Raw genomic sequence first — 24,204 nt, forward strand, 5'->3', positions numbered from 1 at the left:
AGGTCAAAGGGCTTTGCAACATGATAAAGAAAGAAGATAAAGAAAGAAATGTGCAAAAATCTGTAATAATCAGCTATAGCTTGATTAATAAATTGAGATTTAAATATGCTTATACGGTCATTTGACCCTGCAAGATTGTTTTTTGTCCATTTGGGAAATTTAGAAGCGACTCTTGTGCTTTTAATGTTAAATCCACGATTTGCTTCCTGGCGTACTCGATCCGACTTGACGGTTTTCCTCCCTGCTGCCGTCCAGGCACCAAAACCGGGACCCAACCCGGTCTGCGTGGAGCATCAGTGACGTCACGAGCACCCACAACAGGAAGAGGACAGGCGGCGAGGCTTCCGTATTATTAACGCACGTGCAGGTGCCAGTAAACCCACGCAAGTCACCCAATAACAAATTGCATGTATTCTATTAGTTTACATTATTTAGCTGCGGCCTAATTACATCATATCAATATACAGACATGAATCCAAGGTGGATTATTATGCGAAAGTATCCATATTTATGCAAAATAATCCATCCACCTATATATAAAAAATGTCTTTGTTTGGTTTTTGTATTTATTGAATAATGACTAAACGATTAAACAATTTCCAAAGAATCCGCAGAGGGGATTTCCTCCCACTCGACTAGCAGACTGAAGAAAGAGGATCTGTTGTTCTCCAGAGAATAAATAGAATAACTCGAGTCATAAAATCTCTCCTTTTCCCTCTGAAGCTGCTCAAGGTCAATTTCAAGCCATTCGTGGCATGCAGCACAGCGGACACGAGGCCTGTGAAACTCTGGTCCTCAAACTCCCCAAACGCCATCTGAGGCACTTTGTTTGTTTTTAAATCCCATCTTAAAACACGTTTTTATTCTCAAGCTTTAAGAGTTGCCAACTGTATTGTTACATTTACATGTATTGTGTATTGTGTGCATGGAAAGGACTAACTAAGGTACAATAAAAGACTGGTTTACGCTGGAGCTCTATGCTACTTTACGCCAATTCAATATATTTCAATATATTGAGTGATATCAAGTATCAGGCCTCGGACCTTTTAGGCACACAGTGTTTTTAATGGCCTGTGTACATCAATAATCAAGTGGAAGTACTGTGCCAAGGCTGTTCACATCACTGCACATCAATACGTACTCAGATAATCATTCACGATTTATTCAAATGTTTTTTCTTTTTACATGTTATAAGTCAACAGCAGATGGCGGCAGATTGCCCTCTGAAGACGTCTCCATACAGTGTCTCTTGCACATTTGCATCACGTGTGTGAGTTATGTACACCGCAAATAAACAACGGGGCACTGAACACACAACGCGGTGAACTGGCTTAATTGGCCAGCGGGGCCACGGCGCGTCACTGGTGTGTTGGAGCGTCTTCTGTGAGCTTTTAGTGATCGGGATCCGCGTTCCGGTAGGAAGCATCATCCCCAGAAAAGTGCTGGAGCTTTTGCGGCGGACTGTGCGCGTGAGAACTCTCGTTTGGGCAGAAAGGGTCAACGGCTGCACGAGGTGGGAAGTGGGCGTCTGTTCTCCTTCACGTGGAGACCGCTGGACATGGGCCATCGCGCACGTGCGCGTTGACGCACCTCGTCCACCTTCTGAACAACCGGGAGTTCCCGATCCTTTGCAACAAGAGCCGATCTGCAAATTGACCTACGTTCACTCCCCAAAAATGAATTTCGACCAGGTTCTCTCTGCCATCGGGGGCTTTGGCAAGTTTCAAAAGATGTTGTACGTGTGGATTTGTTTACCCCAGATCCTCCTGGCCTTCCACATGATGGCGAGCATCTTCACCGGGTCCACGCCGCCCCACCGCTGCCGGGAGAGCCCCGTCCGCGCGCCCGGGAACCAGTCCTCGTCCCCCGGCGCACTCGGCCTGAACTTCAGCCTCTCCGAGTCCTCCTGCTTCTCCTCTGACCGACGACTGCGGGGGAACCGGACTGAGCAAGCGGCATGTGCCCACGGATGGGTCTACAGCGAGGAGACCTTCCACAGCACCACGGTCACCGAGGTGCGGTATGCTCATGTGCACGTTACGCGCGCTCCTGCGCGGTGGAGTCGGTGGTCGCGTTGCATAAATCAATACAACTCATCTGTTTACTGTGTTGCACGAAGAACGAGACAAACTAAGAGGAGAAAAGCATTCGAGAAAAAAAATGCCCTCAAATTTTTAATATTAATCACAAATGAAGGAACACAACGTCCCTTTAGATGAGATTAGATTCAACTTCATTGTCATTGCACAGGGTACAAGTACTGAGGCAACGAAATGCAGTTTAACATCCAACCAGAAGTGCAAAATAGTGCAGAGTATGTGCATATGTAAAGTGTAATAAGTGAATAAATAGATATGTACAGTAAGAAATAGTTATGCAGTATAAACAGTAAGAAATGGATATACAATAACAGTGCAAATGATCAGTTTAGAATGGAGATGTGATGGCAGACAAAGCTGCGTGTCCTACTATCTCAGCGCAAGTATTTGCATCATATTATTTAAGGATAACTGCATGTAAGAATCCGTGCATCAGCTGAAAACATTTTCTGAAAAATTAAAACATACAAAACATGGTGTGAGACTTTGGCTTTAATGTGGTTTAAACCATTTTTTGTAATCCGCAGTGTATTGTACATGTAATTTGACTACGCTGGTTCCCCCATGTTTTTACTTTAATAAATAAATAAACTAAATTAAGCTAGTCTGATCTTACAGGACAAAATACATCAATTGCATCACAGGGAACCTGCATTTTTTTTTCCATTGCCCAGCTGGAATCACAAACATCCCTTTGTGTCAGCATGGACCCACTTTTGAGAAGTTATTAAATGAAAAATAAAAAGCTTCTTTGGTTTCTCCGCTCTGCCAGTGGGACCTGGTGTGTGACAAAGCTGCACTGAACAGTCTCGGTTCGTCCGTCTACATGCTCGGCCTGTTGGTGGGGTCGGTGCTGTTCGGGGCCATGGCCGACAGGTAGGCCTCCGCTGCTCCCTCCTGCAGCGCCTGACACTCGCCTGTCTTTGGCACGCGCGGTTTGGACCGACGCCGTGATGATACGTGAGAAGAAAAAGACTTGTACGTGTTCATTGCACGCTAAAGCGCTCGCATGCTGCAGAGGTTCCCGGGTGGTGATGGCGAGGTGTGGCCTGCAGACCTGACCTCACCCTGTACCGGCGGTTTGTACCAATGCACTCATCCGAATGTGCGCTCATGTCCGCTCCTCTCCCTCTCTGTGCAAGGTACGGCCGACGTTCCATCCTGCTGCTTTCCATCGCTCTTCAGACTGTGTTTGGAGTCACTGTGGCCTTCGCGCCCAACTTCCCCGTCTATGTGGTCCTTCGCTTCTTAGTTGGCACCACGATATCAGGAGTCATCATCAATGCCTTCGTACTAGGTACGCACGGAGACTCAGTTAGAACAAGTTTGCATTCATGTCAACAAACCGTTTGAGAGACCTGCAGTGACGGCACTTTACGTTTTGTAACGGGTCATGCTGACTTTTGATATTTTTACCCAACCCCCAGAACACAAACCCTTCCCACTCCTTCCACCACCTCGTTTAACCCTTTCCCAATGATTCCTCCTCCCCTCCCCTCCCCTCTCCTCTCCTCTCCTCCCAAACCCGGCACCGTGTTTGCTTCAAAGGCACCGAGTGGACGTGCACCAAGAGGCGCATGCTCGCCGGTATCTTCACCGACTACGCGTTTGGTCTGGGCTACATGCTGCTTGCAGGCATAGCTTACTTGATACGAGACTGGAGGAAGTTGCAATTAGCCATCTCAGCCCCCGGCTTCCTGCTGATCTTCTATATATGGTGAGCAAAGACTGTTCGCACGATGCTCTGACGCGAAATGCCCTCTGCGAAATGCGATCCACATTTCCTCCTCAGCCCTTAAGCCGGCTCCTCTCTGCTCTCCCTTCTCTACCTGCTTCCCGTCAGGGTGCTTCCTCAGTCTGCCCGATGGCTGTTGGCCAACGACAGGAGGGAGGAAGCCATCGAACTCCTCCGCAAGGCGGCTCTCGTTAACGGCCGCGTCTTACCTCCTGCCGCACAAGTGTGTCCGCATTTTACTCCACGCTTTTGTTGTGCAGCTCGTCTCTCCACGCTTCCGCTTCTTTGCCTTCAGCCTCCGGTCAATCGTCTGTCATTGCAGCTTCACATCTTCTCATTGGAATCGTGAACAAAGAATAATTGTTGAGCATGCCCAGCTTTTATCTTTCAGAGGTTTTGGTTGACGTGTGTGCAGGTTGAGAAGTGTCAGATTTTAGCCGGAGGGAAACAAAGTTACTCGGCAGTGGATCTCGTACGAACACCTCAGATGAGGAAGAGAGCCGTCATCCTCTTCTACATCTGGTAAATGTTGTGTGCCCTCGCGCATGCATGTGTGCTGTATATATAAATCATTTGCCCGTCTTACCTTCCGTCCTCTGCCCACCCAGGTTTGTGAATGTGCTGGTGTACTACGGCCTCTCCTTTGGCGTGTCCCGCCTGGGGACCAACCTCTACCTGACCCAGTTCGTGTTCGGCCTGGTCGAGATCCCGGCTCGTTCCCTCGTCCTGCTCGTCTTGCCGTACAGTCGCAGACTCTCCCAGAGCGGATTCCTGGCGGTCGGGGGGCTCGCCTGCCTGCTCATGCTCGGCGTCCCCGCGGGTAGGACGGACGCCTCTCACCTTTCCCCCGAACGCCACGGGCTCGCGCTGATCCGCGTCCCTCCCTCTGCAGATCGCCCCGGCGTCCTGACTGGTCTCGCTATGGTCGGGAAGTTTGGAATCACGGCGTCCTTTGCTGTCATCTACGTGTACACCGCGGAGATATTCCCCACTGTGCTCCGGTGAATCGCGTCTATCCGTACAGTTTTTTATTACTTTAATACACGCGTGACCCCCAAAAGTCTCCGTGGGCGACGCGTGCTACTTCCCTTGTGCTCCCACAGGCAAACGGGAATAGGTGTGTCCTGCATGTTCGCCCGGGTGGGAGGCGTGTTGGCTCCGGCCATAAACATGCTCCACGGCCACAGCCCCGCGACCCCCCTGGTCATCTTCGGTGCCTCGCCGCTGCTGGGGGCCGTCCTCGCCCTGGCGCTGCCCGAGACCGCCGGCAGACCTCTTCCTGACACGGTGGAGGACGCAGAGAACTGGGACACAAGGTACCAGGAGCTCGGCCTCCATAACCCTAAACATACGATACGACATGCCAGTGCCCCCCCAGAGCCCATCGTGTTTTGCCCCCCCCCCCACAGTTTGCCCGTCAGCAAGGAGAACGCTGAGATGTCTGAGGATATGAGCCAATCGGCGAGCAGCGCGGAGGAGCAGCAGCAGCTACGACGTCGGGCCAGCCAGGCGGCGGTGTGAAAATAAGACGCACGCGCGTCACTATACACAAATTACACAGCCCGACCGTAGTGCTGCAGCCAGGTGGAGCGCCGTTTACCCCAAATAGAAATGCCCTCCTAGAAAGCGACTTTAAGGTACAAATGCTTGCCTGTAGTGCCCCTCATGGGTATAGTTTGTTTCCGTGGGAGTTGACTGGTCACCACAGGGGGCTGATAAGGTTGCCGGTTGTAGATTGGTAGAAAGAAACAAAACTTTTCACAACCAGGTTTGTGGATCATTAATTATTATGGTATTTTTGGTGCCTTGAGGAGCACAAGCTCAAAGGCCATCTAGTTCCTAACCCTGACCCTAGAGAGAAGAAAGACAACTGTACTGACCGTATCTACAACATTCAGCAACTCACACCCAAACAATCTAGATTAATGAATAGCTCCCAATGTATTGGGATTTTGGACTGAACTTTGACGTCTGTCCTTTTAACGCATGTCAAGTGCTCTGTGCGAGGAAGCCAAACGCTTTTCCCACGCCAAACTAACGGTGCCGCTGCACAAAGCATCCATTCATACGTGCTGCAGATCAACAGCTTACCGTTTCACCAGATGCAGGTAAACTCGCGCTTAAGTCAGGAATAGTCCGCTTTCATAATCTTACGCATTTCTCAGATGTTTACATTTTTATTCCAATGTCAAAATGGGGTTTGGTGTATTTAACAAAGAATAATTAGGCGTTTCTTTATATTTTAACAATCATGAATAGTAATCATTTTGGATCAGCGTGTGTTATGTATTTGATATGTTCATGCCGTGTTAAGACGAGCAACTGCCTTGTTTTCAAGGCAAAAAAAGAAGTGAGATATTGCATAGATAGCCTAATGACGCATTTTCTTAGAATAGTGTGTTTGTAGTTTTTTTAATGGATTTTATAGGAATTGAGACCATCATGCATAGAAATACTTGAATTTGAGAAATACTCAATTTGTTTGTAGAGGTTAGTTTGGTTTTTAACATATTGAATTTTACTGTAGAATTACTTTGACTTGATCTGGGTTTATACTTCTATGTAAAAGGGTTGTCGTGAATATACATTTGTAATCTCTGAACAACTGGCATGGATCAGAAGCGCAGGTCATGTACAGTAATATGCAATGTTACTCAGGCAAAAGTCCCTTACTGATAAAGCAAAGTTGTACAAGATCAGTTTGCTTTCAATGCATTAAATCCGACATGTGTTCAAATCAACAAGAACTTTTTTTATTGCATCGATTCCATTTCAGTGCATTTGAATGCACAACATTGTAAAGTAAAAGTGGCAAAAAGCTCGTTCCTCGTGCATTCAATCATCACACCAAACGGCACAGTTTGACGTTCCCACGCCTCAACGCACCGGACGCGAGGCGTCCGTCGTCCTCAGGCACTCACGCGGCGGCTTTAGCGTTTAGTCGCCGGCAGATCTACGCCATCGTGACGTACGTGGCGTCGGTGGTGACGCCGCAGTTGTTGTCCTTCATCGACATCAGGATGTAGCCGTCATTTCCCCAGTAGGTCGACCACGAGTTCTTCACCAACCAGTACGGCTCCCCCTTCAGGGTGCCGTATCCCACCGCCAGCACGGCGTGATCCAAATCGGCGGTGGTGTTACCTGAAAAAAAAGAACAAGTTACGGGGCGAGAAAGAAGCGGTGCCGCGGCAAAGAGACGCGAGCGGCGCTTAACTTACCGCACGCCGGTTCGTAGTAGACGCCGTGGCTGTAGAAGACGAACGAGCGGTGGGACGCGTCGATGCTGACGGCCGCCGGCCCGTTCTTAAAGAGCGCCAGCTTCAGGGCCTCGGCGTCCCCCGAGGTCACGTTGGTGTAGCTCTGGATCCGCGCGGTGAGCTGCGACGCGTTCGCGTGACAGAAGCCGTTCTGGTCGGCGAGGGAGGAAGAGGGTCAATACCGGACCACAGCAGTCGGCGTAGAAAATATCATATACGGCATTCTGAATGCTAATATTTGAACGGGTTGTTGCAGGGCTCACCATCCCCATGTAGGCGCCGTAGGTTTCTGTGGTGGCGATGCCTCCGTGCTTCAAGATCCACTCGTATCCTCGCCACTCCTCCCCGCCGTCGCAGCCGTTGTTGCCAAAACCCCAGGAGCAGTCCACGAGCATCTGCTGGGACAGAACCTGCAGCGAGCCCGTCTGGGAGACGAAGCGCGCGGTCACGCGGATCAGTGACCTCGCGAAAATGACGTTGCAGATGAAAGGCAGCTGGTTGATGAGGTGAGGGGCATGAGGGAGGTTTTCAGAACAGCTGTTGTGTGCGGGTTGCTAGGCAGACGCTACGGAGCCCACGGAGGGCTACATCTTACAAAAACAAGATAGGCCCCCCCGGGGAGCGGCTCTGTTTATGAACCTGCCGATGAGGAGGGAGGGGGGGGTTGCGGCATCCTGCAGGTTCACTTCCCGCTGCTGCGCCACATGCTGGCAAAAGGCACAAAGACGAACCGCTGCGACTTCGCCGCAGCACTTCCTCCGACCTCGACTCGGTAACACTGACTCACATCTTCCTCTGTGGTCCCGTCATTTGAGCTTGATTCAAACCACTTTGTTTTATTAAAAGAAATAAAGTTGCTTTACGGAAGTGGTTTAGGCAAGTGCTTGTATGTGGTAAAAAAGGTTTAAATCCCTCCTTGAGTCACACTCCACCAACACAGAGCCTCTGTAAGACTCTTTCATCAAATACACAATCAGATTTTTTTAATCCCTCGGGGGATAAAAAAAAAGCAGCCTATCAATTTAACCACTGGTCACATGCTAGAGACAACGTCAAGAGTGAGAAAGAGAGTCAAAGAAGTCGGTCACTTTGCCATCAAATCCCATAATAAACCATGCAATGTTTGGATCGAGTTGCCTGGCAACACAGTAAAGGAATGCCTTTGACCGTCGCCTTGCACAGGAACACTCAGTTTACTTTCTTCACACACACACAGTCGAGTCCGTCTAACGGGAGTGAAACTGGCACAATTAATTCTTCCTGTGTCCCCTTCCTCCCTCCCAAAACCCCCCAACCGCCTCTAAAAGCGTAAGACTTCTTTCAACCACAGGAGGGATTAATGTTGACCACAGAGCTGCATCTGAAATAATCAGCCGATTTGTGCATAAATTACTGCTACTACGAGGAAAAGTTGTATTTAAATAACAAAGACATCCTTTGTATTTCACACAGGACTACTATAGTTTTTCCCGCATGCATCAATATTATATTATTGGTTTCTATTTAATTTGCATTTTCTTAAATATTTAGAAAGATGCTAAAAAAGCTGAACATCTGTGGCATCAACGAATCTTTGTGGCCACAGTCACATCTATATATCTATATATATATAGATATAGAGAGAGATAGATATGTGTACAGTGACTTTGGAACATTCTGCCTTTTCTTGTTACCTTTAGGAAGAGAGCGCCCTCTACTGCTCCAGTGGTGGCAAAGCTCCAGCAGGAGCCGCAGATGGCCTGGTCCTTCACTGGGGTCACGGCACCTGCAAGAGCGGAGTCCGGTTAAACACACGGGTGTCCTGCTTTATATGCTTCATATCACCGCATATACGTGCCGTAAAGCCTCCAGTCGATCGACTCCGGCACCTTCACCCCTCGGTAATTCGTGGAGGGGAACGGGAGCCCTCTGTTTGGGCTCTTTCCTCGTTTCCTCCCTCTCATGGTGGCCAGCTCCGACATGGTTCGATCCGACAGAGAGTTGAGAGCCAGAGAGAAGGGAAGCCCGGCTCTGTTCTTGGAGTGGACGTACCTTCAGTAACGGGAAGAAACCCATCAGATATGCATCCACGCTGAAGTGCGACGCCACGCGTCAGTATTTAACGTTCTCCTCACCGAAGGTTATGAACAAAAGCGTGTCCCCTTTCCTCGTGCTCGCGTTCGTCGCTGTACTGCCGCTGAAACTTGTCCTTGAAGTGGTTGAACACGCGCTGCGAGTGGCCCGAGGCCGAGGTGTGGATGAGGTCTTTCATCGGATTGGCCAACATGTGGTGCTCCACTCCGGGACCAGGAAACCCGCCGCAGCTCATCCCTGTAACAGGAAGGAATTTAGGTTGTATTTCCACCCCCCGACTAACTTTTCTATAAACGTCTTTCACCTCCAGCGGTGCACAAACCTTCAGGCAGCGAGAAGACTTTGGGTTCCACGTGAGTGCTGAACTCTTTGTAGTCCACCAGGTATTTGTCATAGTGGGACCCCAGCAGCGTGTTGTAGCCCATCATCTCATAGTGGAGCGGCGTGGGGGGCTCCTCCTTGCCGTCTGCGCCCCCCTCCGACCGGGTCACCCACAGCGTGTACGTGTTCTTCTTGTTGCCCACGGAGGTCACGTTCTGCCAAACCTCACACAGGGAACCTCCGAAGTACTCCATCCTCAGGAACTACGAGGCAGAGCAACATGTCCACTCGTGAGCCCACAGACAGAACATACGTCGTTATTTCATCATCACGGTTGGGTTGAATGTGAAACTACGATATCATTATTTGGGAGAGAGTCTGTTTTTCGCGGGAAGGACAGATCAGAGTCATCTGCACTTGTTTCAACGTCCTTCCATATTACATTTCAGTATCAATAGCAATGTTAGCGGATTTATTTCTATATCATGCACAATATCACTTTCCATTTTCAGTTTCAGTTACGCACTAGCGTTTGTATTACTGCTTCTGCACTCCAATTATCACTATTATTACATCAGTAACCTGGAGTTCATTTCACGGGCCGCTCTCAATAACACTTGTGGTGTAGAAATGTTCACACCGCCGGACCTGGAAGCCCTGCAGGTCGGGCAGCGCCGCCTGCGCTGTGACCGCCTCATCCTTGGTTCCGTTGGCCTGGAAACACTTCATCACATTCAGCGCGGTTTCCGTGGTCTCGGGAGTGATTTTATAGGCGACGCCCAGCGGCGTCTCTGCCCCCAACTGGTAGGTCGACACCTGGCCTGTTGATGGTCAACGTGAGACGGTAGAACATCATTAGAACCTTTTAATCCATTCTGCTTCCATTGGATAAAAACTGCCTGTACTAACGTTTATAACACAAAAAAATGCATACATGTCAAATATACTTCCTGAGGACGGCAAGAATCCAAAAGAAAGCTTACAAAATTGGCTTAAAGTCAAGAGTATGTAATACGAGTCAACAGTAACTGGCGGATTCCGTTTCTTGTGCTGAGCTCATGTTGTTTCGCTCAGGTGACTTTGGGCTGACACAACCGCTTCTCAGTTTCACATCAATAATCCAGCCAGGCCGGAGAAATGCAGAGTCAGCTTCAGGAGGAACGGACTCAGCTTAAGAGGTCTCTCACCATGGTAGTAGTCTATCCGGCTGGACTTTGCCGCTAGGTCCAACCAGGCCTCGAATGGCTCCTTGATCTCAGCGTAGGGCAGAGAGATCACTCCTGCAACACAAATGGGAAACAGTGCTGCGATGAGGCTCAATTCTGTGGATGAAAATAGCCCCTGATGTGTAATCTAATATTGCACTGCTTACCTTTGACATGGTAGCTGTTCCCAAAATGTGGAGGGGAAGGGACGGCTTTTCCCTCTGTAACTGAAAACCCACAAAATTGTTCAAATGTGCCTTTCAAAATTACATTTTTAAAGAATTGTTGTGGACTCTATCAATGTACTCAATTAATTGACTTAGTATCTCATTATCTCCTTGGACCTTTGCTCTAACATGGTGTCACCACCCCAAGAGTCAATCCAAACAGCTGCAGAAAAGGGTTATAATATAGTAAATACTATACTAAATATTATTTAATTCTTAACACACTGTAGAGCGGTCTATGAAATGAAATGAACACCGTTTCTCATTTCTCCCGGTCACCTTCCAAAAGTATAACGATATAAGAAATTAGTTTATGACATGTGTTTTGTCAATAAAAAGTTTCGGTGTGCTGTGTTGCATATATGCCGAATCAAAGTGCGGTTCATATGGTTTCATTTGGTATTTCAAGGTTTATTTTAGGATGCATGCAACTACCCTCAAGGCCAAGTCAACTTTAAATGTACAATTTTTTGCGTTGAGTTTGGCAGGACAATCTCTGCATTCACCAACAGTACTTCCACCTGAATTCACGTATACTTCAATATATACTTACTTATCACTTCTGTGAATAAAGTGCATTTCTATTAAGCAACCTGAGCGATAGTTAGCATGTAGGTACTACGAAACAACATACAATGCTAACGTTAGCTGTTTACGTAGCAAGCAACTGAGCGAACCGGAAGCACGCCGCTCGAAATGAATCGTCGTCCCTTACCTGTGGCGGCCCACAGAACAGCCGCTGCGATGTACCACCGCATTGTTTCTACTGTGGGCTCAAAGATACCCGGTACGGCGCAGTCACACTAACTTAAACCCAAACACAAACGACCTCGGTCCACACTGCGGACATAACAACAAACACATCGTTTTTTTTGTATCTGACGAATCAGACGGCGGCTCGCTGGATAATTGGCCAATCAGATGCGATGGGTGGGTTTTAATAAGGTATCATGTGATTTGTGTCATATGACTGAACAAGCCCAATGGATGTTTGTGTAAGACTCAAGAGGAAAGACAATAAATGCCCTACATTCAGAATACGTGGGACTAAAAGACATGATATAATAATATAATAGTTTAATAAAAGAGTCGTCTCACATGTTTTGCTGGATATGGACAAAACACAGTGGCCGACTGTGAAAAACATGAACGACCACTACCCAATAAGATACATGTCATTGATACATGTTATACACAATATTTTTAAATACAAAAGTGTTTATCTTTTATTTTTTGCAAGATTCAAAGGTTTTATTTTAAATTGCATACTTGTCATGGGTTAAATGTTGATTTTAGAAGTATTGTCCATTTATCTCTCAAATGATATCTCACCACAAAACCCATTGGTTGTGCATACGTGTATTTAATTAGAATTGTAAGACACCTATGACACCTAAACGTTCTGCTGTATTGGCAAAATATCATAACATTCTTTACATCACTCTTAAACAATAACGGCATGAGGAAATAGTGGTCTTAAAAGCATACTATCTAGACTGCAAAGACATTGAATTCGCAGAGATAATGAGGCTATAATAATCTTATATTCCCCAGCAGATGGCAGATCGACCGCATGACAGTTTCATCCAGATAAGCCTGTATTTACTGTCCTGTGAAGTTCAGCGGGGAAGGATTGTAGTGAAGAAGAATTGTATTCTCTTCAAATGTTCTTTGTTTTTTATAACGCTTGTTGCGTATCTAAAATTAATAAAATGAGTTCCATTATGATGAGAATATGTGTCAAAAACAATCTGAAGCCACAAGCAATGAGTGGCGCTCACAAAGAAACAGCTTGACACTAGATGTCAGTATCTCACAGAACACGATCCTTATACATCCATTTGATTAAAATAACTGCGTGTTGCACAATTGGAAGCTGGTCTGCTTTTAGGATCGTGTGCAGACCGGCAGTAAAAATAAAAGTACTGCAAGTTGAAGCGTAAAAAGAAGCTGCTGTAAAAATTTCCTGAAATGAATAGATGACGATGCGATCTAGTGGGTAAAATATATTATCGGAGACACGTATTATAGTGACTGATTGCAGCAAGTCACACGGCAATCAGTCGAATGTGAACCTCTGCCACTTCTTGACTGTTGACAGGTCTCTTCTGCAAAGAGACACTTTTTGAGTTTAGCTCTTAGTAGGTTTGGGCTAAGTTGACTTTTTTCAGATCAACTTTCAACACTGTATACTGTATAAGACGTATTCGATTTTGGGCTTCTAATTCCTGAATCCTGAATCACAACGATTGTGATTCAGAGAAAACAGCAACAGGACGAACTGTCACTGCTAACAAGGCCTGAATCAACATAAATTGATGATCCATTAATTCATTAGGAAACTGTTTTTTTAACTTTTCTGTCAAAGCGCCTCAGATATTTCAGACAATGACGTACATTGTCACCTTAGTTGTTCATTGTCGTGTCATTACGTCACTGCTAGTTGTTTAATACCACATCACCTCATTTGAATTCTGCCGCTATCAAAAGAGGCTTTGACCAATATTCAGATCTAAAACCCTGTGGTCAACAAACCTTATTGAATCTGATAAATGAAGCACATGTTTATTGCTTATTTTTTGTTAAACAATAACAATAGTTAACACAAACCACTGTTCATATACAAGAATACAGGAGTATAAATATAGAATATCTGTACTACTAAAAACACAACCGACGCACGTGTTCAAATGTCCTCCATCACCTCAGGTGGTGATGATTCACTCATTCATAAGTCCAAATGGAAGACCACCGGTGTTCAGTCCCGTCCGGAGAGTCTCTTCTTGTGTCCAGTGCTTTGGAGCACCGCTGGCCCTCCTCCTCCTTCCTCCTTCCTCCTCCTTCCTCCTCCTCCTCCTCCTCCTCCTCCTCCTCCTCCTCCTCCTTCCTCCCGAAACTGTCTCTGCAATCTACAATTCAACTTCACATTTAGGAGCTAAAAGCGCAGCTCAATAATTCGAGGCAGAACAAAAAAAAAGAATCCAACGTTGGAGAGATTGTTTTGTCCCATTTTGATCCCCAGCGGAGGTCCACTGCTGGACATTTCTTAAGTGTTGCCAACGGTAGTACATTTACATCAATACATGTTTGATGACGTTGATTTGGACGCATAACTTTAAAGCTGAAGCCGCGTTACACCCCGTTATTGAGAGGTTTGACAGAACGTATAATATACCGAACAAAAGACAAGTGTCCCATACTGCTGCAAATGATCTCACACAATAAACCGAGCGGGTGAAATCGCTTCACAAGGCGCCCACTTTGCAACAGAAATGATATTCAGGAGAAACGCCTTCATTTGAATGATGCCACTGACAGCACTCCCTGCTCGTAGCCGCTTACAGGCAGGTCCACAAGTTACTTTAAAGTACTGACGTTCAAATACACTACGTATAGCACCTTCTAATATGACGCCATTGGATGTGGAGACAATATGGAGACGCAATATTCAGGGTTGTTTGAGCTCTCGTTGCTTTTACCACAGAGTTCATTACGCACTGTTGAGTAACACAATGGAGGTGGGCGAGGATACTTCGGGGCTCATGACGGGGGGATCTTGTTCATCTCCGGAGTCCCCTTCTTGTTTTTGGGCGACGGTCAAGGTGAGCTTGTTCAAACCGGCTTCCAGCGCTGACTCCGCCCCCTCGGCGCGGTCACCTGCAACGCAACGCAACAAATGACATCAATTCATCTGTGACTGAGCAACAACTGAGTGCCAACCGTCTTCAACACTAAAACTGTTTCCCAATAAAATTAGAAACACAAGAATGATATTTCTGCTGTTTGTGTGTTACTTGGAGCGAGTCTTTCTAAGCACAAGTTAATGAAGTCAAGGGGGAAACTCCTCGTGCTCCCGGTACGGATATTTATATTCCTACTGGTGGTCTTCGATGCTGAGCAAACTCTACTCCAGCACTCGGAAAAGAAAAAGTACAGACTTATCACAAGACAAAGTGTAACTTTTGTTTTGAGGCTACGCAAACACGCACACGTCCACGCTGATGTGGCGAACACGCACCTCTCTCCTGGTCGCAGTCGGGAGAAGAAGCTCCGCTGCACTGGCTGCGAGGGCCCAGGAGCGGCGACGCATGCTGAGGACTCCACACCGAGTCCACGTCGTGGGGGCTGCGGGGGCTCCCTGACTCCCGTCCACCGGCAAAGGAGGAAGAGAGGACGGAGGGGGAGGAGGAGAGGCAGGAGCAGGGGGGGCAGACAGGGGGGGAGGAGGAGGAGGAGGAGGGGGGAGGGCAGGGCGCGTCCAGTGGAGTGGAGGCAGAGGTGGAGGGTCGCGAGGAGGACGAGGGGGGCGCGGCTGGAGGGGGGGAGGCGGGGCGAGCGTCGGCCTCCTCCTCCGAGCTGCTGCAGCGGCGGCCCTCGTCAAATGACACGGACACCACTGAAACACACACGCGGGCGCACACGCGGGTGTTCACAGCGAACACGCCACGCAACAACAAAACGGACACTTGAATGTGGAGGAATGGCGTCGACGCGGCACTCACTGGACAGACCGTCTGACTCCCCGGGGAAGCTGGCCACGTCCCCGTCGGGCCCGTCCCCCTCGGCGCCGACGCCCTGCTCCCTGGTCCCCATGGCGATGGAGCGCCGATGGGCGTGGATCTCCTCGGAGATGCTCTCCAGGTTGCGCAATGCTGTGCGGTAGTCGGCCTTGGCGACCACCAGTTTGGCCTGACGCTCGTCCACGTGGCGCTTGAGTTGCTGCGAGGATTAGAAAACATCTTTAGTTCAATGTTCAGCGTCTCAGCTCAGCAGGTTAGCGAACATTCAGTTAGATAGTTTGATGGTATTTGGTATATTGAAGACTTTGAACAATGCTGGTGCTTGCTGGTGCTTAATAGGAGTTAATTAAAAATCCGCTCCAGCGGTTTTAGCCCGAATGTTCCGGTACATACCTCAAGCTGTAGATAATACTTGGCTTTCAGTTCAAAATACGGCCTGAAGGGGGGGAGAGAAAAGAGAAAAAAGCTGAGGGAGAGGGAGGGATACACGGCGCCGACTGTCACTGGAGAAATGACTCGAAGAATAAAACTCCTCTGTGAGCAGACGCAGCCCTCGGCTCTCACAAATGGAGCGCACCCCGGGCGAATGAAACATCTGGACTGCATCAGATGACGTCAGACCGGCCCAGGCGCTCCCCACTCTCGGCGAGGCCCGAGCAGGGGAGGAGAGAGAACGGGAGACAAAGGCACGGACCTGGATTTGTTGATGGATCGTTTGAGCTTCTTCTCCAGCTGCCTCATGTGGCAGATGCAGGAGTTGTAATTGGCGGCTGTTTTCCTGTGTTCGGCCTCGCTGCTCGTTCTCGCCCGCTCGGCCTCCATCACCTGAAACGATCGAGCGCTTTCATTCATTTTCGGACACCAAGCAAAAGACGGAACATATCGCCGCAGTTTCCCGCTTCAGTCTGACCCTCAAACTTCGGGCTTCTCGCGAGCTCGAGCATCATTCAGTACTTCTGTAGCGGCCTCGCGTCTCGTTTCGTACCCTCTGCGTGGCGTGGTTGAGCATTTCCTGCCAGGCGGAGTCGAACTGGCGGCTGTCCTCCTCCAGCAGCCGCTCCTCGGCCAGCGCGATGGTCTCCTTGGCCGCCCGCAGGATCTCCACCGCCCGCTGGAACTCCTGGGTGGCCTTTTGGGCCTCAACCTGGGCCTTGGGACCATGGAGAAGAATCCTTTTCAGGCGATACAACGTCAAATGCGAGAGAGCAAAGTCAGCTGCAGGTTTCCTGCCTACAGAACCGGGATTGGTGATGCATTGTGATTCCACGCGGTTTAGAAGCGGAAGGAGCGCTTAAATACCAGCGTCGTGGCCTTCATTCGACTGTAACTTCAACCAGCAGGTTGACCCGGGCCTTTGTCCTCACGCGGCACAAGGCCGGCAGTTGTCCTTGTGTGTCTCTGTGCGTCTTATGACCTATATATTTCCTGTGGACGAGCCACTGTTGATTCCCTGCGACACCCACAGAGGGGCGAAGACGTCGGCGCACGGGATGCACAGGAAGACAGCCGAGCCTTCAGCCGGTCGACAGAGAGGAGCTTTGTCACACAGGAAATCTGACCCGGGCTCTGTGGGGTTTTTTTTTTGCGACCCACAAGCTCAGCGTTAATAGGACGATTTAACCCATCGTGCTGGACATTTTTGGAACCACTCTCAGACAAGAATACTGTAAATCTGATTTTCTAGAAAAGGATAACGGATAATGGAGACTATTGGGTTATCTGGGTAATTTGTCAAATTAATTGAGATCTCAGATCTGATGAAATGATGAAATGATGAAAGGATTCTCACATGAAAATCCAAAATCAGGGTTTTGTCGGAGGAGATCAGCACAACGTTCTGCTGGAAGCCTAAAAATGAACCAAATCCATTTTAAACGATATATAAAGTAGATAAGGCTGTAAAATGCTACATATATGTATGTATGTTCTGGGAGTGCTTGACCTCTACACGTCAAACATAAATCACACGCGGTTGAAATACCACATCTTGCAGAACTTAAGTTTAAGAAGGTGAAACGGTTTGAAGCAGTAGAAAGCGTTACAGCACACAGACGCGCACAAGAACAACTCTATCTGACGTAACATTTCACACCCTTTAAAAAGATTTAAGGGGTCAAGGAACATTTTGCACTGAGCAACAGTTTAATGGGACACGATTCCCTTCAAGCCGAAGGGAAATCCCTTATTGTTCAACTCACATGTTATCTCCTTTTTCTGTTTTAACTGGTTCGTATGTCTGCATTGACTGCACACTGCAATGGTAACAACTCAAGTTGGCTTTTCTATCCTTGAGCATTTTGAATGGATTATTGTTAAAACTAATCAACCGCTTCTACAGTTTCAAACTGCTTGTTTTTATATGTATTTTCTCAAAAGCGAGAACCAATGGAAAGAGAACTTGATGAATGAATGAAATGGTCCAAACGAATAGTCATCGGTTATGTCTTGACTTGCTTTCATTTGGAAAAGGTTTAGTAATTATATACCTGCACTCAGTGTGCACTACGACCACACTGCAGGTGTGAAGGCGCCATGGAACCGTGAAGCTGCCCAAACAACTCAAATGCTCAGCGAGTTGAGAGGAACTGCCGTCCTCCTGTGCGTTCGTCACCACGAGCGACGCGCATTAAAACGGCCTCATCTGCTCCCAAAAGGTCAGCGTGGTGCTCTGGCCTGTTTCTCACGGCCCGTTACATTGACCCCCCGGGACACAACCCCCCCGTCCACCGTCCGCCGTGTCCGCGATAACGGCCCCGGCAGCGACGTGGGCGAGCCAGGAACTGCATCACCTCCGAACGCGGGCGCCTGGTGCGCCGGCGCTGTCGGGACATTTTTTGAGCGATCGGGTCACCTGTCGGGGGAGCGGTGGCTCTTTTTCAACCTAATCTGTTAGTTTGACCGTCCGACTCTCTTTGTCTCCCGTTGTGACCCATTTTCCCAGGCTGTGAGACGGGGGGGAGCGCTGCAGGGAAAACAGAATGACGATGATGGATATTTGATGAGGAGAAAACATGAGCAAGGAACTGAGACTTTAACGACTTTAAGTTGGGGATAAAAAAATAAAAAAACCCAAGGCAGAAAGCGACCGTCCTCCACGGGACGTCGTGGACCGAGCAGCGCCTCCTTCCTCACGCCGTTTACTCGCGGTGTTGTGTGGAGCTAAGCGGACCAAACACAGCGACTCCGTTATCTTTGTGGGCCAGAAGCCGGCGTTGGGATGCAGAGAGGGGGAGCAAGGGAGGGAGCAAGGGAGGGAGGGAGGAGGGGGGGGGGTCAGCAGGCCAATGAAGAGCATTGTTGTCAGTTAAGACTCTCTGTGAGGGCAAACAATACAAGGGTGCGAAATATCATGACACGCTTTCACCTCAGAGGGAGAGAGGGAGGGAGGGAGGGAGATGCTGGGTGAAAAGGACAAAAGATGGGATGGAAGAGGCAAATTCCTATACGCCGCACCCCAGTTTGTTGGAATGCAGTATAAACATGGGGGTTGGGGGCGGAGATGGGCTGATGTGAGGGGGTGGGTGCAGCAGTCTGAGTGTGTGTGTGTGTGTGTGTGTGTTGTGTGTGTTGTGTGAGGTCAGTGAGGCTAAGTGTTTCAGTCCCTTTAAAGTAGGTCATGTATCAAACATTAAACATTCATCCATAAATCATGACCAGACAATTCGCCGGGTTTAACTCGGGGGATTCATCGGCTTTGCTCTTTTTAATCCGCAGATCACACACACACACACACACACACACACACAGTCGCACAAAGCTGAGGAAGGTTTTGGGATCTTTTCACGTGAAAGCGACCTCCACCTAAACTCTAAACCTCCCAGTAATCCCGAGGCACATGTTAACAGCGGAGGGCTGCTGGCAGGTAGTTTGTCCCATCACACCCGAGACGAACGGGGACCACGAACGAGGACACGCACACACTCACACACGCGCACACACACGCGCGGACGCGCTGCGAAACCCACTTCAGTTTGAGAGCCGAGCAATGACACAAATGTCGACCTTCCGATGAGCGACTCGTCGGCTTCTCCCTCTGTTGGCTGAGAAGAGGGGAGCGCCGGACTCTACATTTCTGCTCCCGTCCAATCAGATCAAAGCCAAGGACGTGCCCCTCACGACATGCCCCCCCCCCCCTCCGCACAGCTGAAGGCGCCCTGCTTTGCCCCCCCCCTCCGGAACAAGCAAACAAGGCCACACATTTCCTCTTCCTCACACTGAGATGGTGTGTGTGTGTGTGTGTGTCTGCGTGTGAGTGTGTGACAGTTAGTGTTGCACGGTGTACAGGTACTAGAAAGGTATCGCGGTACCGATACGTTGAAAACAATACGGTTTTGAATATTTTTAGTACCAGTACTAAAGCATGCAATTGGAGCGCACTCACTGTCCCGCTCCGTGTCGGGACGCGCCCTCATGTAGCAGACTGCTCACCCATATACAGCCTAACGCGATTAGCCTTAGCCTAGCTTAGCTCGGGTGACCAGACGTCCTCTTTTACCCGGACGCATTTTTTAGGTCAGGAAAAGAGGAAATGTCCGGGTATAAGAGGACGTCTGCTTTGTCTTGTGTTGCACTTGCTTGATGTTTGACTGTGTTTGGAAAATTGTTGACTTGTTAGTTTGTCATAAACAAAGTAAGTTTAGCCGCTAGCAGACATCTCGTTAGCAATGTTAGCAAGCTTGTTATAAAACGCTAGCATATTGATGCTAGTATTAAGTGCTCACGAGTCGGTTTCTTTGTAATGTTATAGGGACACTTTTCACTAAACCTTGGAGTGAGACGTTGGGGGTGAAGCTACGGCTGACGGGGGGGTGTAAGTTACGCTACGTGCAGCGAATCGGGTTATAGATTGTTTAGATGAACCAGCGCAGATTTTTTTTTTTGCGTAATAAATTGGATGTGTGGCGTGAGTGCGTGTGAAAACATGGAAACACGCGTGTCACACGGGGAAACCGTGAGAGTTGGCAGCCCTGTAGCTTTGTTGCTAGCTTGACAACAACTTTCCTAACACAGTCAAACATCAAGCAACACAAGACAAATGCAAGACCCCAAATAAGTTCCCGAATAGTCCAGCAGAAATATATACATGCAAAATAACCTACAATTTCACTCATGTGGGCCGATATGATCATGAGGTCAGAATGCACACACAATTGTACCAAATAATACACACTTGATGCAATAGGCTACATGCTTGTGGAGCCTGAGGGTGGATCTTCACCTAATCCTTTTTATTTTTAGTTAAGGAAATATGAATGTGAGAATATCAAACTATGCAAGTAAATAAAGTATTGTTCATCCCACAGACAGTGAAACAGATACCAGGTAAAAAAACGAACCTTACAGATGTTTTATTTATTACCATCATAGATAAATATATTCCATTATCCTATTTGTGGTATCGTATCGTAAGTATCGGGTACCGTAATATTTTGGCAGGAAGTCATAATTTTGGTATCAGTGACAACCCTAGTGACAGTGTGACACTGCTTAGGATACGGAGGTGCGACTGAGTTTAAAAATAGACATCACGTGACGGTGCTCCTTTAAGTAGATACAAGCTCTTTAAACTTCTCATCCTCAATAAGCCTTCCCTCACACTCACTGTCTGCTGACCTCAGTCACTGCCGTGTGTGTGCGTGTGCGTGTGTGTGTGTGTGTGTGTGTGTGTGTGTCTACCTGTCGGGCTATTTTGCGTGCTTCCCAGTACGGTTTGGAGTCATCCACAGCTCGTCCAATCCGCTTCACCTGCTCGTCAAGCTTCACTGTCGCCTCCACCAGCACCGCACGAAACCTCTGACGGCAGTCCTACACACACACACACACACACACACACACACACACACACACACGCACCATCCTGTGGTCAATCATAATCATAACTGTATGCTCATTTATTTGGCTAATATGGATAATATTGACTGATACATTATGCTTATATATCATGAAGAAGGCAGCTGAGACGTTATAGAAAAATTTGAGGTCATTTGAGGTCAAAATGTCCCCAGGAATACTTTCTAAACACTTATTGTTGTTATGGAACAATTGAATGCAAAGACCATTTTTTAAGGCCTCAAGTTCATTCGAGATGAAGAAACAATAAAATCATTCAAATTGAACAAAATGGTACATTAATTCCTCCTTGCAAAACATTCTTCTTTTTTAAAGACTTTTCAATAGACATTCTTTTTTTAAACGCGCCCGTCAGAAATCTTTACACATAGTTAACCTATGATCAATCTACATAATAACACATAAATAAACACACAACTTGAACGATGAAAACCAAATCTGCAATTATATAATATCAGGTTTCACACTATATGTGGATGGCTCTGCCGCGTGTAACTCCCCATTTCACCACTACGTACTTCATAAACTTCATAACCCCCCCCCGAGCGGCTCGTCTAATTCGAGTCATCAGTAAACCATCAGCACCAACACAAGTGCCCTCATTGAGGCAGCTGCCTCTCCTTTTTATTTTTTTGCCCCTCTGTGTTGTTGAGCGTACATTCTTTGGTGGTGAGCTCACGCTGTGGAGAAGTGTTATTGCAAAATAGGCCACATATGTGAGCGTGTGTGCGTGTGCATTTCTTTGCCGTGCAGCCCCCCGACGTGGCACAGCGACGGTAAAGACCTACTCACACGCGACCTCTGCCATCTCTCAATCCGGAGGGCGGGGTCACTGAGTGTGCGGGGAAAACGCTTCCTGTGACAACGCAGCGTTTCCTGAGCCCCTGTTGCTGAGGCACAGCCAGCGACGCGCGGCGCGCAGGCCCCGGGAAGTCTACCCTGCACGCTATTGGTCACGGTCATTCACCGTGGCGGATTTCACCCGCTCGTCTTGCATCTCTTCAAATGTCAGCCTGGATTTAATCTTGTCGCTTTCAGCTTTTCCCGAATCCTCTTGTGTTCGGTCTGAGATGAACTGCAGGCTGTGCAGGGAAACGGCGTGCAGCCTCCTCACATTCCTCAGCTAACCGACCTTAATGCTGCCCCGTCGGGATGCGCCTGCTTTCTTTCTGTGTATTTCTTTTTTTAAATATATATATATCTGTGACACAACTGTTGCTTCCAAAATGTTCAGAGTTCCCGCCCTGCCACCAAAAGTAAAACAGCCATTAAATCCTTTGCGCCAGATGTTTTCCAGAATTTAGCTGGAAGGTATTGAATAAAGCAGAATACTAATCCCGTCTTCTCCCCTTTTGTCCGATTCGTTCATGAAACGTCCATGTGGCATTCGGACAGTTGACTGAGGAACATTACTTGGGGAAATGAAAAGCATGGCTTGTCTCTGGAATGCTCTGACCCTCGCTAAACAGTAACCGCTCTAGTAAGTGTTTAAATTAAAGCCAAGGCGCTCTTCCTAGGTGCTTCTTTGCAGCTTTAAAAAAAATGTGCTGTGTGTTTTCAAAGGGGGCGAGGAGGGCCCTCGTAGGATTTAGGTCATGACCTCTCTGCCCTCACGCTGTTATTAAGGAGCGACGGACGCCCGCTGCAGTTTCTCCACACATGGTTTCAAGAGTGGGATTTTGAAGGTGAGCCCTAATGGCTCCCGGTGACGGGTTCGGACAGACAGAGGCTCTGATGGTTAATGAAGGCGGTGTAGGTGGGTGGCGCTCACCTCCAGCTCGCTCTCCCAGCGGTTGATGTCGTCTGTCGACTGGTTCAACTTCTCCAGTTCTCCCTGTTTACAGAAAACACGACGTGCAGGGGAACGGGGTTACAACAGAGTCTGGAGGCCAAACCGATGGACCGGTTCCCTGATAGCTGAGCATGCGACCTTCAGTGAGAGTGTGTGTGTGTGTGTGTGTGTGTGTGCGTGCGTGGGGGGAGGAGGGGGGATTCTATTAAATTTCAGGCATAGTTGACACATTCAATAAATAACTTGTTGGGTGGAACAGTAGTTGTTGCATTACACAGTAATGTTTATGTATGTGTGTGTATATGTGTGTGTAGTGTATATGTGTGTGTATATGTGTGCGCAGTCCACTGAGTATGAGGTGAACACATTTCCAAACAATATTCCACACAACCTGACTTCCACTGGGCTTCTTATTTCTGTCTCAATGCCACTTTCACTAGTGGCCACATCTGGATTCAATTCTATATTTAAAAAATCCCACCTGGATTCTTGGATCCACTGCTTCTTCTTCTCCTTCTTCTCCTTCTTCTTCTTCCTCTTCTTCTTCTTCTTCTCCTTCTTCTCCCTCGTCGCCACACTGCGAGTCCTCCTCACAATTATCACCATTTTGTAGAGGATCCATTTTCCGGATATCTGGAGGTTTTTATTTATTTATTTTTTTCCTACGTGGGTCCTCGCTGCAAACAGAAGCCCGACCCCGGGCCGCTGGACAGCGGAGGCGTCCGTCCTCACTGACCTTTAAAGCAGGTCCCGTCGCATGCTTTTATTTTCTAAAGGTTTCGGCGCTTGTCGGGGAGCGGAGGAGTCCGCTGTCTGCGGGCCGAGGAGCGCGTCCGGCCGCTGGGAGATCCGACACGCGCAGTGTGGGGAACAACCTCTGGGAAAGGCACGAACACCGTGGAAAATAAATCTATAAAGTCAAAGTCAGTAATCCACGTGGCTGCTTCTGGTTTAGACCTTCAAAATAAAACCCTTTAAGCGAAGCATCGCTTGTGTTTCAAAAAGTGGTCGGACTGGTGACAGCGTGATAATATGTATATTGTCAATTTATAGATGAATATACTATAAAGATTATTTTTGACACAATAGACGAGAAGGAGTTTTTAAGGAATCTCAAACTATAAA

At 48.0% G+C, this 24,204-nt stretch overlaps 3 protein-coding genes across 3 annotated transcripts; 1 reads left to right on the top strand and 2 right to left on the bottom strand.

Annotated features, from left to right (window-relative positions):
• Positions 1–1,234: 1,234 nt before the first annotated feature.
• Positions 1,235–6,575, top strand: LOC120826220 (solute carrier family 22 member 13). Its single transcript, XM_040188313.2, has 10 exons — positions 1,235–2,015; positions 2,872–2,975; positions 3,242–3,396; positions 3,648–3,816; positions 3,943–4,057; positions 4,250–4,356; positions 4,443–4,654; positions 4,727–4,835; positions 4,938–5,150; positions 5,244–6,575. Exons 1-10 carry the CDS (start codon positions 1,677–1,679, stop codon positions 5,353–5,355), a joined length of 1,635 nt encoding a protein of 544 aa, XP_040044247.1. The 5' UTR covers positions 1,235–1,676; the 3' UTR covers positions 5,356–6,575.
• On the bottom strand, positions 6,566–11,813 carry LOC120826218 (digestive cysteine proteinase 1). Its single transcript, XM_040188312.2, has 11 exons — positions 11,633–11,813; positions 10,858–10,917; positions 10,673–10,765; positions 10,134–10,306; positions 9,487–9,748; positions 9,206–9,401; positions 8,929–9,122; positions 8,765–8,856; positions 7,355–7,516; positions 7,053–7,242; positions 6,566–6,975 (listed from the first exon to the last, which is right to left on the bottom strand). Exons 1-11 carry the CDS (start codon positions 11,673–11,675, stop codon positions 6,788–6,790), a joined length of 1,653 nt encoding a protein of 550 aa, XP_040044246.1. The 5' UTR covers positions 11,676–11,813; the 3' UTR covers positions 6,566–6,787.
• Positions 11,814–13,466: 1,653 nt separating this feature from the next.
• LOC120826509 (SH3 domain-binding protein 5-like) lies at positions 13,467–24,016 on the bottom strand. The gene is made up of 9 exons (XM_040188873.2): positions 23,561–24,016; positions 23,059–23,121; positions 21,114–21,242; positions 16,423–16,587; positions 16,132–16,262; positions 15,831–15,873; positions 15,420–15,636; positions 14,936–15,313; positions 13,467–14,574 (listed from the first exon to the last, which is right to left on the bottom strand). The coding sequence occupies exons 1-9, from the start codon at positions 23,699–23,701 to the stop codon at positions 14,408–14,410; spliced, it is 1,434 nt and encodes a 477-aa protein (XP_040044807.2). The 5' UTR covers positions 23,702–24,016; the 3' UTR covers positions 13,467–14,407.
• Between the last annotated feature and the right edge of the window lie 188 nt (positions 24,017–24,204).

This window comes from Gasterosteus aculeatus, chromosome 10 (genome assembly GCF_964276395.1).
Source record: "Gasterosteus aculeatus chromosome 10, fGasAcu3.hap1.1, whole genome shotgun sequence".
Lineage (NCBI taxonomy): Eukaryota > Metazoa > Chordata > Actinopteri > Perciformes > Gasterosteidae > Gasterosteus > Gasterosteus aculeatus.